The sequence below is a fragment of the Mus musculus genome, chromosome 1, assembly GCF_000001635.26.
Source record: "Mus musculus strain C57BL/6J chromosome 1, GRCm38.p6 C57BL/6J".
NCBI lineage: Eukaryota > Metazoa > Chordata > Mammalia > Rodentia > Muridae > Mus > Mus musculus.
This window is the reverse complement of record NC_000067.6, coordinates 165,849,567-165,863,158: the sequence shown is the minus strand read 5'-3', so window position 1 is coordinate 165,863,158 and position 13,592 is coordinate 165,849,567. Positions and strand designations below refer to the sequence as shown.

Sequence of the window (13,592 nt, the reverse complement as noted above, 5' to 3'; positions counted from 1 at the left end):
AACATGTGTGAAACCCTCTGAAACAAGTGATAGTACTCCATATCTTACAGCTAGTAGTATCTAGAATGAAAGACTGATCATGTTAGGAAAGAGGTCACTGCGAGGCCTCAGGCAAGGCAGGAGTCCAGGCTTGCCAGTGTCACCTTGAATCTCGAGCACCGCCCCCTCCCCAGGAACTCTGGTTCCCCGGGTCTGATTCTGTGACCACATCTGCTCAGTTTCTCCCAATGCTTGCTTTCTCCGTAGTTACATTGCAGCTCGCTGCCAGCCCTTCCCTTTGCCTAAGAGAATATTCGTAACAGAACTGGGTCAGATTTTTATTTTCCAGCCACATCTACTTAGCTGATCTTGAAATGAGGCCTAGAACAGGCCTGGATGTTAGGTGCATTCTGCCTAAAGACCCCAACTTCAGGCTTAAAAGTGAGTGAACTGCCCCTGCCAGGAATGTGTACATAGAAGCCCTTTCTATTTATGCTGTTAATATTGGTGTTGGGATCGCTAATTTTCAGGGCCTTTTAATAAACAGCCTTGGATTTCTGTTTATAAAGCCAATGTACAAATTTTATTCTTTTGTCCATCATTAATTGGGCTTGATGAACTGGGAACTCTTAAGTAGAGATGCTCTACTTAGAGAAGGCACTACTAAGGTAAAGGTCACCTTTGATGAAGGAAGCTGATCTAATACTGCTGTCCACTCCCCACCCCTGTGTGAGGGCCATGGCAGCTGCCAGGCACACCTAAATGCTCTGCTCAGTATTACTGCCAAGTTCTCCTGCACTCAAAGTGAAGTTCGCCTCAGGACGCCTTTCCACCATCCTCTTCCGGTTCAATCCTAAGGCCAGGCCAGGTCCCTATTCTTTCACTGAGCATTTCCCTGTGTGATGGCCCAAAGCCAGCCTCGTGCCAGCATCCAACAATAGGCACTACCCCATGCGTTAAAGAGAACCTTCAGGATGGCTTCATGCATGGGTACCCCTGCCCCCTGCCCGTTCCTAACTGAATCTAACATCACTTTCTGCAGAGGCTGCCTTCTGCGGTCCTGTCTGCATTGCTACCCCAGGCTTCACCACTGAAATAAGGCTTCAAAGATCATTTTTAGCAAAGTGTTTATTATGCAAAATAGCAAGCTGGTATAAATTAAAAAACCCAGGCGATCAGAGGGTTCCCCATCCATGGGTACAGGCACTTTAATGACACAATGACCTTGCCGGCCACTGATTGTCACTGGGAACGTTGCAGACCTGGGTGGTCTGGGTCTTCCTGCCACCTGACAGGGATGAACCGAGTTCCTGGAAGAAGGCAGGACTTGCTCCCTTTTCTCTTGCTCCCTTGTCGTTGGCGGTAATGGCCCATCCTATTTTCTGTGTCAGTTTGTACACAAGTTATTTGCACTCTTAAAAGCATGGTCTTCATGAAGGTAAGACATCTTACCGTTCCTGGAGTGCCTGGCACAAAGGCTGGGAGATGTGGAAAGTACTCTTGATGGAAAGAGGCCCCTTGTTACTGTTCCCCTGTGGCTAGGAACCTTCCTTGTGTGTTGCTTCCCTTCTTTGAGCCACCTCTGGCTGGCATTTACCTGGACTCCCTTGTACCTGCCTCTCTGCCTTTCACAATGTGGCCTAATTACATGTTACCTCAACACTGCAAAGTGTGACAACAGAAGCCAAATTTACAGCAGGAGCGGAGCGAGTCAATACCCATAGAACAATACACACAGTACCTAGGGCTTCTCTGGGGACTTTACAAAGCAAACTGAACTCAGCTAGCTGCAGGAGGGAGTGTGTTAGTGCCCCACCCTCCACCCCCAACTCCTAGCTAGGGCTGGGCTCTGCAAGGAGAGGAGCCTGCCAGAAGACCCAAGAGCAGGGCTGGGGTGGAAGAGCAAGGGTGGCTCTCCCTTTAGAGAGTCCAGGGATGACGTTCTGTGTTCAGTGCTCTGGAACTGAAGAAGACAAATGTGGCAAGTGAGAGAACCATCCTCGTCATGAAATGGTGGCTGGGAAATGAATAAACTGAGGGGGGCTTTGTCCTCTGTCCTTCACAAGTGACATCAGCAGGTGAAGCCCGTGAGGGAGAAATGCCCTGGCTGTTAGCGAGGGGCCAGGGTCTGCATATGCAGGGCATCATAGGTGTCCTTGGTGGCAGTGCTGAGACCCTGGTGAAAGCAAGTGACAGAAGGGTGAACAGGAGCTCACAGGTACAAGCTTACTCTCTGTAGCTCATCCACGGTCCCTTCAGGAGCCCAAGAGGATCCCTTCACGTCCCAGGTGGGAATCTTGCCTGAGAATGCTGACAGAAAGATTGGTTCTTTGTCCTGCTACAAATGACTCAAGCAAGTCTTTTCCCAGCTTGATTCTCTACTTTTCTCAACTCAGACACCGTGCCCTGCAGCACACAGGGCCCATCAGATTCCCATCTGACCAAAGAGGAAGGTGGCTTCCCCATGTCACACACTGAGCTGGGACCCAGGAGGTGCCAGACAATGTGCTACCTGGACCCACAGAGAGTCTGGACTAGTCACAGGGAAAGTGGTCCCTCTTTAACTCAGTCCTTCTCCGGGAGCTTCCGGGCTCTGGCCACTGTGGAATGTATATTCAGGCAAAGCTGGCCCCAGTCTGGCTGGACAGCCTCTTCCTCCCTATCCCAGCAACAGGAAATATGAAGTCACTAGGGAGCCCTTTTTAGGAAAGTAGGGTCTCTGCACGTTGTTTGCATAAATTACATAAACCAGGCACCTGATTACAATGTTTTCCTTTTGAAAGGTCCTTTTGATGTCTTTTTTTTTTTTATTCAATCTTTCTGCCCACTTTTTGTTTGTTTGTTTGTTTGTTTTTCGAGACAGGGTTTCTCTGTATAGCCCTGGCTGTCCTGGAACTCACTCTGTAGACCAGGCTAGCCTCGAACTCAGAAATCCGCCTGTCTCTGCCTCCCAAGTGCTGGGATTAAAGGCATGGACCACCACTGCCCAGCCTTTCTGCCCACTCTTAGTCTTGCAATTGGGGAGGGGGGAGCAGAACTAAGCTAGCCCAGGAGGCAAAGGAAACAGTCAGCTGTAGAGAATCCTTTACGTTTCTTGCCTGCACCTCTTGGGGCTCCCTTCCCACCTCCCTAGATAGCTGCTTTTGTCTGCTATATACAAATGATGTGTCGCTTCCACAGCTGAGTCCCAACCAAGCTGTAGAGCCATAGTGGCCGTGGAGTGACCTCCAGTCCACTTGTGTGCCCTGGGCTTGCGTGTCCTGTCTGTTGACAAAGGCCTGTGCCACCAGCAGACTACAGTAGCTTCAGCTCTACCCCTTTTGTGCCGCCCAGGGTGGGCGCCGGCCACTCTCACCTGGTAAAGGCCATCGTGCCCCTTGCCTCTCCGCCTCTGAAAGGAGATTAGAGAGGAAGAGAGTCAGTTGTAGCACCCTTGCTCAACTGCCCCTACTCAAGGGATCAGAAGGGACGGCTTCCTAACCAGCAACCCCTCTCCCTGGTAGAGCATTGCCCAGGGCCCCATACTCAGAACTCAATGCTCTAGCCTAGATATTTTCAAGTTCTTACAAAATCATCAATAAACAAGGGGCCATACACTTTCATTCCCCCCCCCCCCGGGACCCCATGTCAGCACGCAGTAAGCACACAACAGTACTATATAAACAGCGACACTACTTGAAAAGGTTCGATCCGCTTCCAGCAGGGCTTAGCACAGGCTCTAGGTTTGCCTTTGAGACCTGACACCTCAGTCCATCCTTAGTCCCATGTACTGTCCGGCAGTACCTATGCTCATGGCTGCCGTCACATGGGCTTGTCTTAGTTGAAGGAGGAATGGATGGGAAAGGAAGACTTCGTACCAGAAGGAACCTGCCTGCCTAGGGCTTCAAGGAAGAGCAGCGCTCACCTCGCCTTTTGTGCCGATCTCACTGTAGGCTTCTGCCATCTTGTCTTTCTGCAGTGCCTACAGGAAGAGAAGAGGTGACACATTCTCTTCTTAACCAACACAGAGAGAGCATTCCCTCAGAAGCCTCCGGGTGCCCAGGCTGCCAGGCTCCAGTTGCCAGGGCTCCACGCCTTAGGCATACAAACATTGCTGCCCACAACCCTGACTTTGAAATCTTCCCTGATCTACCGGATCTATACATTGAGCGATTCACATTAGATGCAGGAAAATGGGATTTAGAACTGTAAACCAAGACAGGGAGATTGGACAATATAAGGGCTCAGGGGGAGCAAAGAGTCATTTATTTGAACAAGCCATCTCTTCATAGCTGATACCACAGGCTGTGGATCAGCCAATCGCAGTGCTATACCAACAGCGGCAAGGAGCACCTTGGTGGTCTGAAACTAGTTTCACACCACTGTGGTGGGGGTGAACTTTACAATGAGAGAAAGTGTTCAGAATACTCCAGCCCTCGGGATGAGCGTCCTCTCAAGACAAGCCGGCTCCACACTCCTACCCAGCGTAGCCTGCAGCTTCTGCCCAGTTCCCCAAGCACAGGCTCAGGGCCCACAGAACAGCAAGAAAAAGGCAGAGGAAATGAGGTGCTGTGACCCTGCCCAGCATAAGAGGATGTTCTAAAGCTACCAGCAGGTGGCACATGGCCACCCAGGGAAGGCATGGACTAGCCTGGACAGAAAGCACCTCTGCCAGCCCTCTTCCATCTGTCTAGGGTGAATGGTGAACTCTCCCATACTTACATTGTATACGCCTTCCTGGGGGTTCCTCCTCCTCTGCTGGGGAATAGAAAGGCGCAGAGATGAGCTTGAGAGAATCCAGGCTGGCAAGTGTAATGACCTCATGCTGCCTGGCCTGCTACCCCCTGCCCTATGGCTCAGCTATCAATCTCCATATTGCCCAAGCCTTGCTCAGGTCGCCCTTGGTCCGTCCCACACACCTCTGGGCAGGGACTCTACAATGCATACCTACCACACTTCATACTCCCACCTGGACATGTCTTAGGCTGCTGGTGATCTCTCAGCCCCCTTGCTCTCTCACGCCCTCACACGCACCATAAACAGAGACACGGGCTGGGTCACCTCATTCAGAGGCAGCCAGTCAGTGCTCTTCAGTGTTTCTGTGTTTCTGTGGCCACTCTTTGCCCTTCCCCATACCCTCCGGGTCCCGTGGAGAAGAGCTGAGGCTGGAGACTGAAATAGGAATGAGGAATTTTATTTCTTGCCATGCCCTCTAGCAACACCTAGGACTAAGAGGTCAGGGCCAAGTGGGCATGTCTGACCAGAAGCATTGAGGACACTGGGTAGCTTTGAGTAGCACTGACCTTACACTGGGATTTTTGTCCTGAGTCCTGCTATTAAGAGGCCTCTCGTGCATCGGAGGAGTCCCCCATCCCTTCCCCTCCCTACAGGGCACAGGCCCCTGGAGCCTGATGTGGCCATGTTCTAGAGGGGTATTCAGAATCCAGAATGCCTTCTCCACAGGCTTAGCCCTTCCTGTGTGTATCTTGACATCGTGTTGGCTAAGGCGCAGTAGAGGGGAGATGGACGTGAAGGCAAGGACGATCTGAGTACTGAGGTTCCTTCTGACGCAGAATGGAACCAAGAAGAAAGGGAAGGCACAACAGCAAGTGTCTGTCATCCTCTTGTCCCAGGCCAGAGTCCAATGCCCACCTGCTGCTATAGCCTCGAAGCCCACACACTCAGAAGCGGAGGAGCGCCCTACCTGTTTGCCTCCCATCTCTGGATCCCGAGCCCGCTTCTTCTCCAAGACGTCATATTCCTCTCTTCGCCCTAGATTGAGCTCCTAGAAGAGGAAACAGGACCTTGAGGAGAATGGGGTCACATTGACCAAAACTGGAGTTGGTTTCCCACCCGGTGGCTCAAAAAGAAACAAAGCAGCATAGGGGAAGTGAGGTATGTGGGTGGGGAAGGCACTGGCCTCTGCCTAAAGATCTGAGTTCAATCCCCAGGGCCCACATGGCAAAAGAGAAGTCCTCTGACCTTTATGTGTGCATCACGGTACACATACACACACACAAAGCACAATAAAAAGCAAATGTAATTTTTACATTTTATGTGTGTTATGTGTATGTGTGTGTGCCTGATGTATGCCTGTGCACCACATGCCTGCAGAAGAGGCATCAGATCCCCTGGGCTTGAGTTACAGATATTTGTGAGCCAGTAGGTGCAAGGCTGGGGGCAAGGCTGCGTCCTCTGCAAGAACACCAAGCACCCTTCACTATCTCTCCAGTTAAAGCATGGATCAAGGCAAGAAAGGTGGTGGGAACTGCTTCATCTTCAAGCTAGCGCCTCAGAAAACACCTGCTACCTTGCTGGCACATGGTGGGAACCCCCAAGTCACCATGTGCTGATCTAATAGGGTTAATGATACACTTTCATTAGCATGCGAAATGGAGGCACCTAGAGGGGAATCTCACAGACCAGAGCCCCACTGCGTTTCTGTGGGACCCTTCCCTCTGTGCTGTGGCCTCTTGCCTTTGCAAAATTGCTAGTGACTGAAAGTTCTCCTGAGGCAGGGCCATGCCATGCATCTCATTCTTAAAGCTCCTCGTCCTCATAGCAGCACTGAGGGGCAAGCAGGATTCCGCTCCAGTCAGGATTAGAAACCTGAGGCTCAAAGGCTTGCCACCCAGCCACCAGGCCAATAGCTTTGGACCAGACCTACAGCTTAACCTGACCTTGAAGTTTCCCTAGGTCCTAGGACAAGGCTTTCCAAGAAGGTCTGCAGAAGGGGGAACTTACATTGTAGAGCTGGTTGGGGTCCTGCAGGTTGGCAGCAGTCTCTGCACTCCTGCTGAACTGCAACAGAGCAGAGAGAATCAGAGCTCAGCACCACCTCCAAGGGGCCATCGGACTGGCTATAGTGCAGAGCTGCGTGTCAGCCCCTCCATGCCCGATGACAACAAACTCCCTTGTTGGCTCCCTGTGGCTAGCCCAAAGTGTAGCCGCTTCTTTCTGAACTCAGTTGTCCTTTCTCCTGCCTGCGACCTGACTAAAGTGCTTACAGCTTTAGTCTTCAGAGAAGTTAATCATCCCAAGTAAAGGCCTTGCCCCCCCCACACACCCCCACACACCCTGTGTGCAGGGGTTCCAGGCTCTCCGTCTGTGCCTGCCGGAATCCAGGAAACCCCTCCTGTTCCCCTTCCTCCAGGAACCCTGAGGGTAGACAGTGCCTACAAAAAGCTTCCTACTAAGTTGGCACATGGGCATCATTACTCACCCAGCTGTTTCCTGAGTGGGAAGCACCTTGCTTGCTTACTGTCCTGACTGTGTGCCCCGAGTCGCTATAACCACACATGTTACCTAAGCTGAGAGGAACTGCAGGATTTTCCAGAGTTGGTGCTAAGTGTAGTTTCCAAATTTAAAAAAAAATCATAAAGTAAGACTTCCTCAAATGAAATCTTATGCCTGAAAGGAAATGGGTTCTACTGCCCTGGGAAGATGAGATTTCTACCTTCCCAGGTGTGTCCTTTCCACAAACCCACGGCTTCAGGCACCAGGTGATGCCTGATGCTCTGTCCACCATTCTTATTTCCAGGATGGGAAAATCAAGAGTTGGAGAGAAAAGCTGTATGGCCTCCATTACAGCTCAACCGCAGGCCCTAAGAAGAGGCTGTCTTGTCTGTCTTTCACTTTCTTGTCCTAAACTGTTCAGTATAAGCCATCTGTTTCCCAGCAGAAGCCACATCCAGGCACTGGTACCGATCTTCAGTAATACACATAGCACTTGGATCATTGAGCTGCTCTGTCTGCCACAGATGGATACCCCGCCTTCTCTGCTCACCGGCTGTGCACGCTTGGTTGTATCCTGCCTTGCCCATGGACACCAAGCAGAGCACAGGCCTGAGACTCTCCAGTGCCAAATCCCCACCTCACATCCTCCCAGTGGAGGAACCTATACCCTCCCTCAAGAGCCCAGGGGAACCCACTTTTGCTCTCAGGTACAGGGCTGTGATGATGACTCCGTAGATGAAGAGGATTCCATCTAGCAAGTAGCAGAGTTTGGGATCCAGCAGACCAAAGCTCTGTGCCTCTGTGCCAAGAGAGAAAATTGGTTAGGCATGCTGGATCTGGCAAGAACACATCCCACCTACCCCAGGTCAATTCTGTGACAGATTGTAGTCATGTCACGGGCACTAGGTCCAGTCCTCATACTTCACACAGACCACAACCTACAACCTCTCTCACTGAGTCTGAAGAAACCCAGCCTGCAATGGCCAATGTAACCACATGTACCAGATGTAAAGAGTGCACCTATGCATACAATGTAACCACATGTACCAGATGTAACGAGTGCACCAATGCATACAATGTAACCACATGTACCAGATGTAATGAGTGAACCAATGCATACAATGTAACCACATGTACCAGATGTAAGGAGTGCACCTATATGCATACAATGTAACCACTTGTACCAGATGTAACGAGTGCACCTATGCATACAATGTAACCACATGTACCAGATGTAAGGAGTGCACCTATGCATACAATGTAACCAATGTACCAGATGTAAGGAGTGCACCTATATGCATACAATGTAACCACATGTACCAGATGTAACCACAGAGGCTGGGAAGAATGAGGGAGTATTAGGAAAAAATGAAACTGCTGTGCACAGAACTTCTGCTCTGGTGACATGGAAGCCCCGCTGTAAGTGAGCTCTTGCATAAACTATGACACTCTAAACCTCAGAAATGTACCTAGGTAACTAAGGCCTTTATACGGAGAGAGAGAGACTCTAGAGGTTACAAATGTAGGGCTCAGAAATTAGATAATTGGATAAAATCATCTCAATACCTAGTCATTATCAGTGAAGTCTAGGTATCGTGGTGCACATCAGTAGTCCCATCATTGAACAGGCAAGAGGGTTGTGAGTTCGAGGCCAGCCTGAGCTACATAAGTTCCAGGCAGACTACATGCTTCAGCTTAGAGCCTCTTCTACTTAGTCTCCTCACTCCAGAGTCACCCCTCCTGCCTTTCTGATGTTTATCGAATCACACTCAAAGCATGTATGGTTCTCAGTAGATAAGAAGGGCAGGGGGAGTGAGGAAAGGAAATACGTTAGTTAGATAGAAGGTAGCCTTCCTATTTGAAAGATCACACAAAGCAAGCAAACTGAGCATATTACTGATCCTGAACTCCCTCCTATTGGGTAAGTGTGGATCTGAGAACTGGCCCAGTATCACAAAACCCTCCCTCTGGCCCTGCCTGAGAACCACACAAGCAGAGTGGTCTTTAAGGCTTTCCAGCCTAACGCCAGTAGCAAGTGGCGCCCTCTGGTGGGCGCTGGCCAACAGTGGGTAAGGCAGATGGGTGCCAGTTAAGTTCCGGCAAGGTATCCTTCCAGCTGCCTCTTCTGCAAAACAGGTTGAAAGTCTTCAGTGTCTGTTCTGTGCAGTGTTTATGGCTGTGAGCGCAATCATTAAGGCCCCGCTAGATTGCCACCAGAAGCACACAGAGCAGGCAGGTAGTGACTATGCCAGAAACCTCTCATCTGCTCCCACATACAATAGAAGGCTGACTTAAATCTCACTCACTGTCCCCCATCACCATGTCCCTAAAGCCCTCTGTTCTCAGCTTTTAACTCCAACTCTCTCATCCAGGGTCCCTCCTGGCCCCAGGTCCCTGCTCAGAAACCAACTCAATCCCGCTCAAAGACACTTCAAAGTGTGGGACTCAGTGCAGCCCCACAAATGCTCTGCCTTTCCAGGCCAGACTGGAAAGAACTCACTACCACCCTGTCCCTTCTTCAACTGTCTCATGTGTTCCAGTCTGGCATTGAACTTATAGCACCAAGGACAGCCTTGGCTTTGCAATGCCCTGCATCCACATCTGGAGTCCTGGGAATTTACAGATGTACATCTCTGTGCTTGGTGATTCTGGGACTCAACCCCAGGGCTTCACACGTGGCAGGCAAACACTTTACCTACTGAGCCATATCCCAACACTTCCTCCTTTATCCTCGCTGCCCCCTTAATCTTAGTATGCTCTCTAATTCCCTCCACACCCACTTTCTGTTCGCCTGGCTCCTCCTCTGTGCCTCTGCTTGCTCTGCCCAGCACCTTCAGGAATCAGAAACCTGAGTCCTCCAGGGAAAGCCAGGGAATGCTGGCGACTGCAAAGCCTAGATCCCTACAGAGTTCTCTGGATTCAGACTTCCCTTCTCAGAATGTAAGCCAGTGGCTGCGTCTTTTTCCTTTTGTCTCCAACCCCATCCCCAACATCATGCCTGCCTGAGACAGGCATTTCTTAAATTTCCTACAGTTGAGAGGAGGGTACGGTTCAAGGATGGGAAGATGATAGGCTCCAGCCCCAGGCTATTCTATGATCTAAGAAGCAAGCCAGCCCTCCAGTAAAGGCCACAGAAGCTGGGGTGGCTGTTGTCTTTTAGGGCTGGAGATATGTCAGCGGCGATTTACCGGGTGGTTGAAATTCATAGAGAAAGCCAGGAGAAAATCACTCAGCTGCCTGTCGTGTGAAATGAGAACAGAAAAAATACTGGACAGTAAATTTAGAACAAATAAGAAGAAATATTTCTTTGTGTTGTGCAGAGTCAGCACGGTAGGTGGCAGGCGGGGAGTTGGGCACACACACACACACACACACACACACACACACCCATCCCCCAGAGATGAATAACAGGACAAGTTTTCTCACTTTCTCTGTAAAGAGAAGCACAAGTTTTATGGCCAGCAACAAAAGTGCTACGTGTGGGGTTGGCAAGGATAGAGCATTAATCCAACTCTTTGCACGGATGGTTCCTGTCCTCAGCCCTACAGTCTGTGTACTGAGAGGTGGGCCTAAAGAATGTAGTGATAGCCCAGGAAATTCCATGCAAGAACTCAGGACCTAAGTCAGTCGCATAATTTATTAGCTATTTGTTGGGCACTGGCTCTGGGCCAAGAGCTGCAGAACTGGAGACAGGCTGAGTTTGGGGCAGGTGGCTTCCATGGTTCCCCATTCCCGTTTACTAGCTGTGTGGTCCTAGAGGGTAACCTCACTTCTCTGGGCCTAAAGCCCTCTGTTCCTAAGAACATGTTGGGAGTGCTTATATCGGCCTTAAGGGCTATCACAAGGATGCTTTGCCAGGTGGCTTGTAAGTGGCAGGTTTTCTATCTTCTATAAAGCCAATGGTGTCTGATGTTCAGGCATCCATTCCAGCAGCAGCTCTTCACGATGTCACTTGTGGTGATTGTATGGTCTGATCCCAGTGTCTTCCTTGTCCCCTCCTACTTGCAGGCAGAGACCTGACCGGCTCCTACCCTGAGCCATTTGCACACCCTGCTCTCGTCTCTGTCTGTCTCTGCTGTCTCTGTCTCTGCCATCTCTGTCTCTGCCGTCTCTCTCTCTCTTTCTCTCTCTCTCTCTCTCTCTCTCTCTCTCTCTCTCTCTCTCTCTCTCTCTCTCTCTCTCTCTCTGCCGCAGCTCATCCCCGGCACAGCCCTCAGACGCTTCCCAGGATGTATCTAGGGGCCAGCTATGGCAACTGCTTTCTTGTACAATGGAAGTCACTTTATCTTTGGTCTCCACCTGTACTTTAGATCCCAGCACCCAGGAAAACTCCAACATATGAGAGAAAACCCAATAGCCAATTAACAGTTCTAGGGCCCCAGACCGGTAAGCCTGCCTGCCTGCCTGCCTGCCTGCCTGCCTGTTAGGATGGGCTCCCGAGCTCCCTGGAGAGGTTGACTTAACCACTGTGGGCTAGGGCCTGGGTAGGGGGACTTCAGTACTGGCTGGGGAGATCCAGAATCCAACAGAGCTGATACAGCCCAGATCGTGGACAGAGAAATGTGGCCTTCTATAGCTATGCAGCCAGACCATCTGCACAAGAGAAAATGTCCCAGCCGGGTTGAGAAGCACATTCATGCTCTGCTCCAAGGCATGGCTGCAATGCTCCTGGCTCTGGCCATCTTTAGCCTCTATTTCCTCTCCTTATAGAGGAAGTAACATTACTTATCCTCTTGGTGATGGAGGAGCACGGATAATTAGATTTACCAGGTGAGGGACCTGATTTGTTCTCATAATGCTGGTTGGCCAGAGCACTTCTTTTTCACTTTTAAGCCCATGGCTAAAAAGCTGTTGTCTTTGCCTTGTGGCGGGACACCTGGCATAGACTCGGTGGAGGTCCCCAGGGCAGCTAGTGATAGCTCAAGGAGTATCTGTCAGAGTACCCATCAGTTCAAAGACTAATGTCCTTAGCAAGAGAGAGCACAGTCATCCCTGAATTGTCACCCTCACAAGAGCCTTGGTTCAGGTGCCATGACACATGAAAGGGCAGCCTGAGGAGACAGGAGTGCTAACAGTCTCATCCCTCCAGTGACGTGCAGCCTGTTGTCAGTGTCTCCCAGCCAGGCTCTTGCTTCCCACCACAGGGATTAGGTCTTAATCAGCAGGATCCTCTCAAAGCTGCAGACACACTCTGCTGTGTCTCCACACCTAACTCTTCCAGCAGATCCAGTTGAGAAGCTGGGCATCTGCTCCACTCCCTCAAATCATCTGACCACAGCTTTTGCTGTTAAAATGACTCCCCGATTCTGATAGAGTTCGACTCTGAGAGGAGTCCAGAAAGCAGGTAGAAAGCTTTGATGGGGCCCAGTACACAGCTTGATAAACTGAAGCAACTTCATCCGGAACACTTGCCAACAAATGGCCAAGCTAGAGTGTCTGCCTGATTCTGGACACTTCCTCATCCCTCAGTCTGGGGAACCTCCTCACCTTCAGTGCAGGCTCCAGAAAACCCACCTACCTATGAATGCACAGCCCTTACTTTGGATACTTGGTCTCAGTCGTGTGTGACCACATACGTCACTTGGTTTATTCCCTTTCAGTGGGTGCTGGAAAGCAGCTGGTTCATTCTGGTTTTCCTCACTGGGGTGTACCACTAGCCAAGAGACATGAGGGAAGAGCGCAGGCCTCTGAGGCAGGAAGACGCTCATTAGTCAAGGTCGGAGTCTATTCTCATTGGCTTAGTGTTTGAGAACTCTCTTAACTCTGGCCTTCAGTCCTCTGCCTGCCAAAATGACTTAGTGAGACTGACACCACAGGGCCGGAAGAGCAAATGGGGTCAAAGTGCATGAGAGGACCCCTGCACAGTGGCATGTGCCAACCCTGCAGGACTCCAGCAGTGTGTCCTTGTCACACAGAGGCTCTGTAGGTGCAGGCAGCAGAAAGTAGAGGACAGGCACTCTCTCCCCTTCATGCTAGGTTTGGGGACGGAAGCTGGGCAGACTCTCCAACACACAATGATGGAAGCTGGCTTTCAAGAGCATTGTGTAGATGAAGTCAGATCACCAATAGGTACGGAGGGCCTGACTATAGAAGACGCTCATCGTAGAGGGGCAGCGGGCATTCTGAAGGCTCCTGGCTTCACAAACCACAATAAGACTCCCATCGGTGCTGTTCTGCATACAGTTTAGAAAACTCGTTCTCCTTGCACAGTCTGGTTTAACGCTCAGTGCAATTGTTTACAATTCCACCAGGTTCGTTGATAATTGTGTTTTCGCAGATAAGAACAGGGCTCCCAAAGGTCACTGAGCTGGAAAGTCCCTGAGTGCCCCTGGAGCCAAGTTCCTTCTGCTCCACTTTGTCCCAGTGCCTAGGGGACTCCTTTCATCTGAATAGCCCCA

The 13,592-nt window shown here is 50.6% G+C and overlaps 1 protein-coding gene across 8 annotated transcripts in view; it reads right to left on the bottom strand.

Annotated features, from left to right (window-relative positions):
- Window positions 1–13,592, bottom strand: part of Cd247 (CD247 antigen) — a 91,202-nt gene that overhangs the window by 7,995 nt on the left and 69,615 nt on the right. For 3 of the 8 annotated variants that reach the window (NR_103716.1, NM_001113392.2, NM_031162.4), the window contains exons 2-7: window positions 7,890–7,993; window positions 6,703–6,759; window positions 5,663–5,743; window positions 4,681–4,716; window positions 3,884–3,940; window positions 3,335–3,370 (exon numbers count right to left, since the gene is read on the bottom strand). Coding sequence is in view for 7 of the 8 variants with exons in the window: in NM_001113392.2 (NP_001106863.1) it covers window positions 3,335–3,370; window positions 3,884–3,940; window positions 4,681–4,716; window positions 5,663–5,743; window positions 6,703–6,759; window positions 7,890–7,993 (371 nt within the window). In the remaining variant the exon portion in view is untranslated. Of the gene's footprint in view, window positions 1–1,046; window positions 2,156–3,334; window positions 3,371–3,883; window positions 3,941–4,680; window positions 4,717–5,662; window positions 5,744–6,702; window positions 6,760–7,889; window positions 7,994–13,592 lie in introns of those variants that run through there. The other 5 variants (XM_011238745.3, XM_017313285.2, NM_001113391.2 and 2 more) reach the window with 4 other exon arrangements.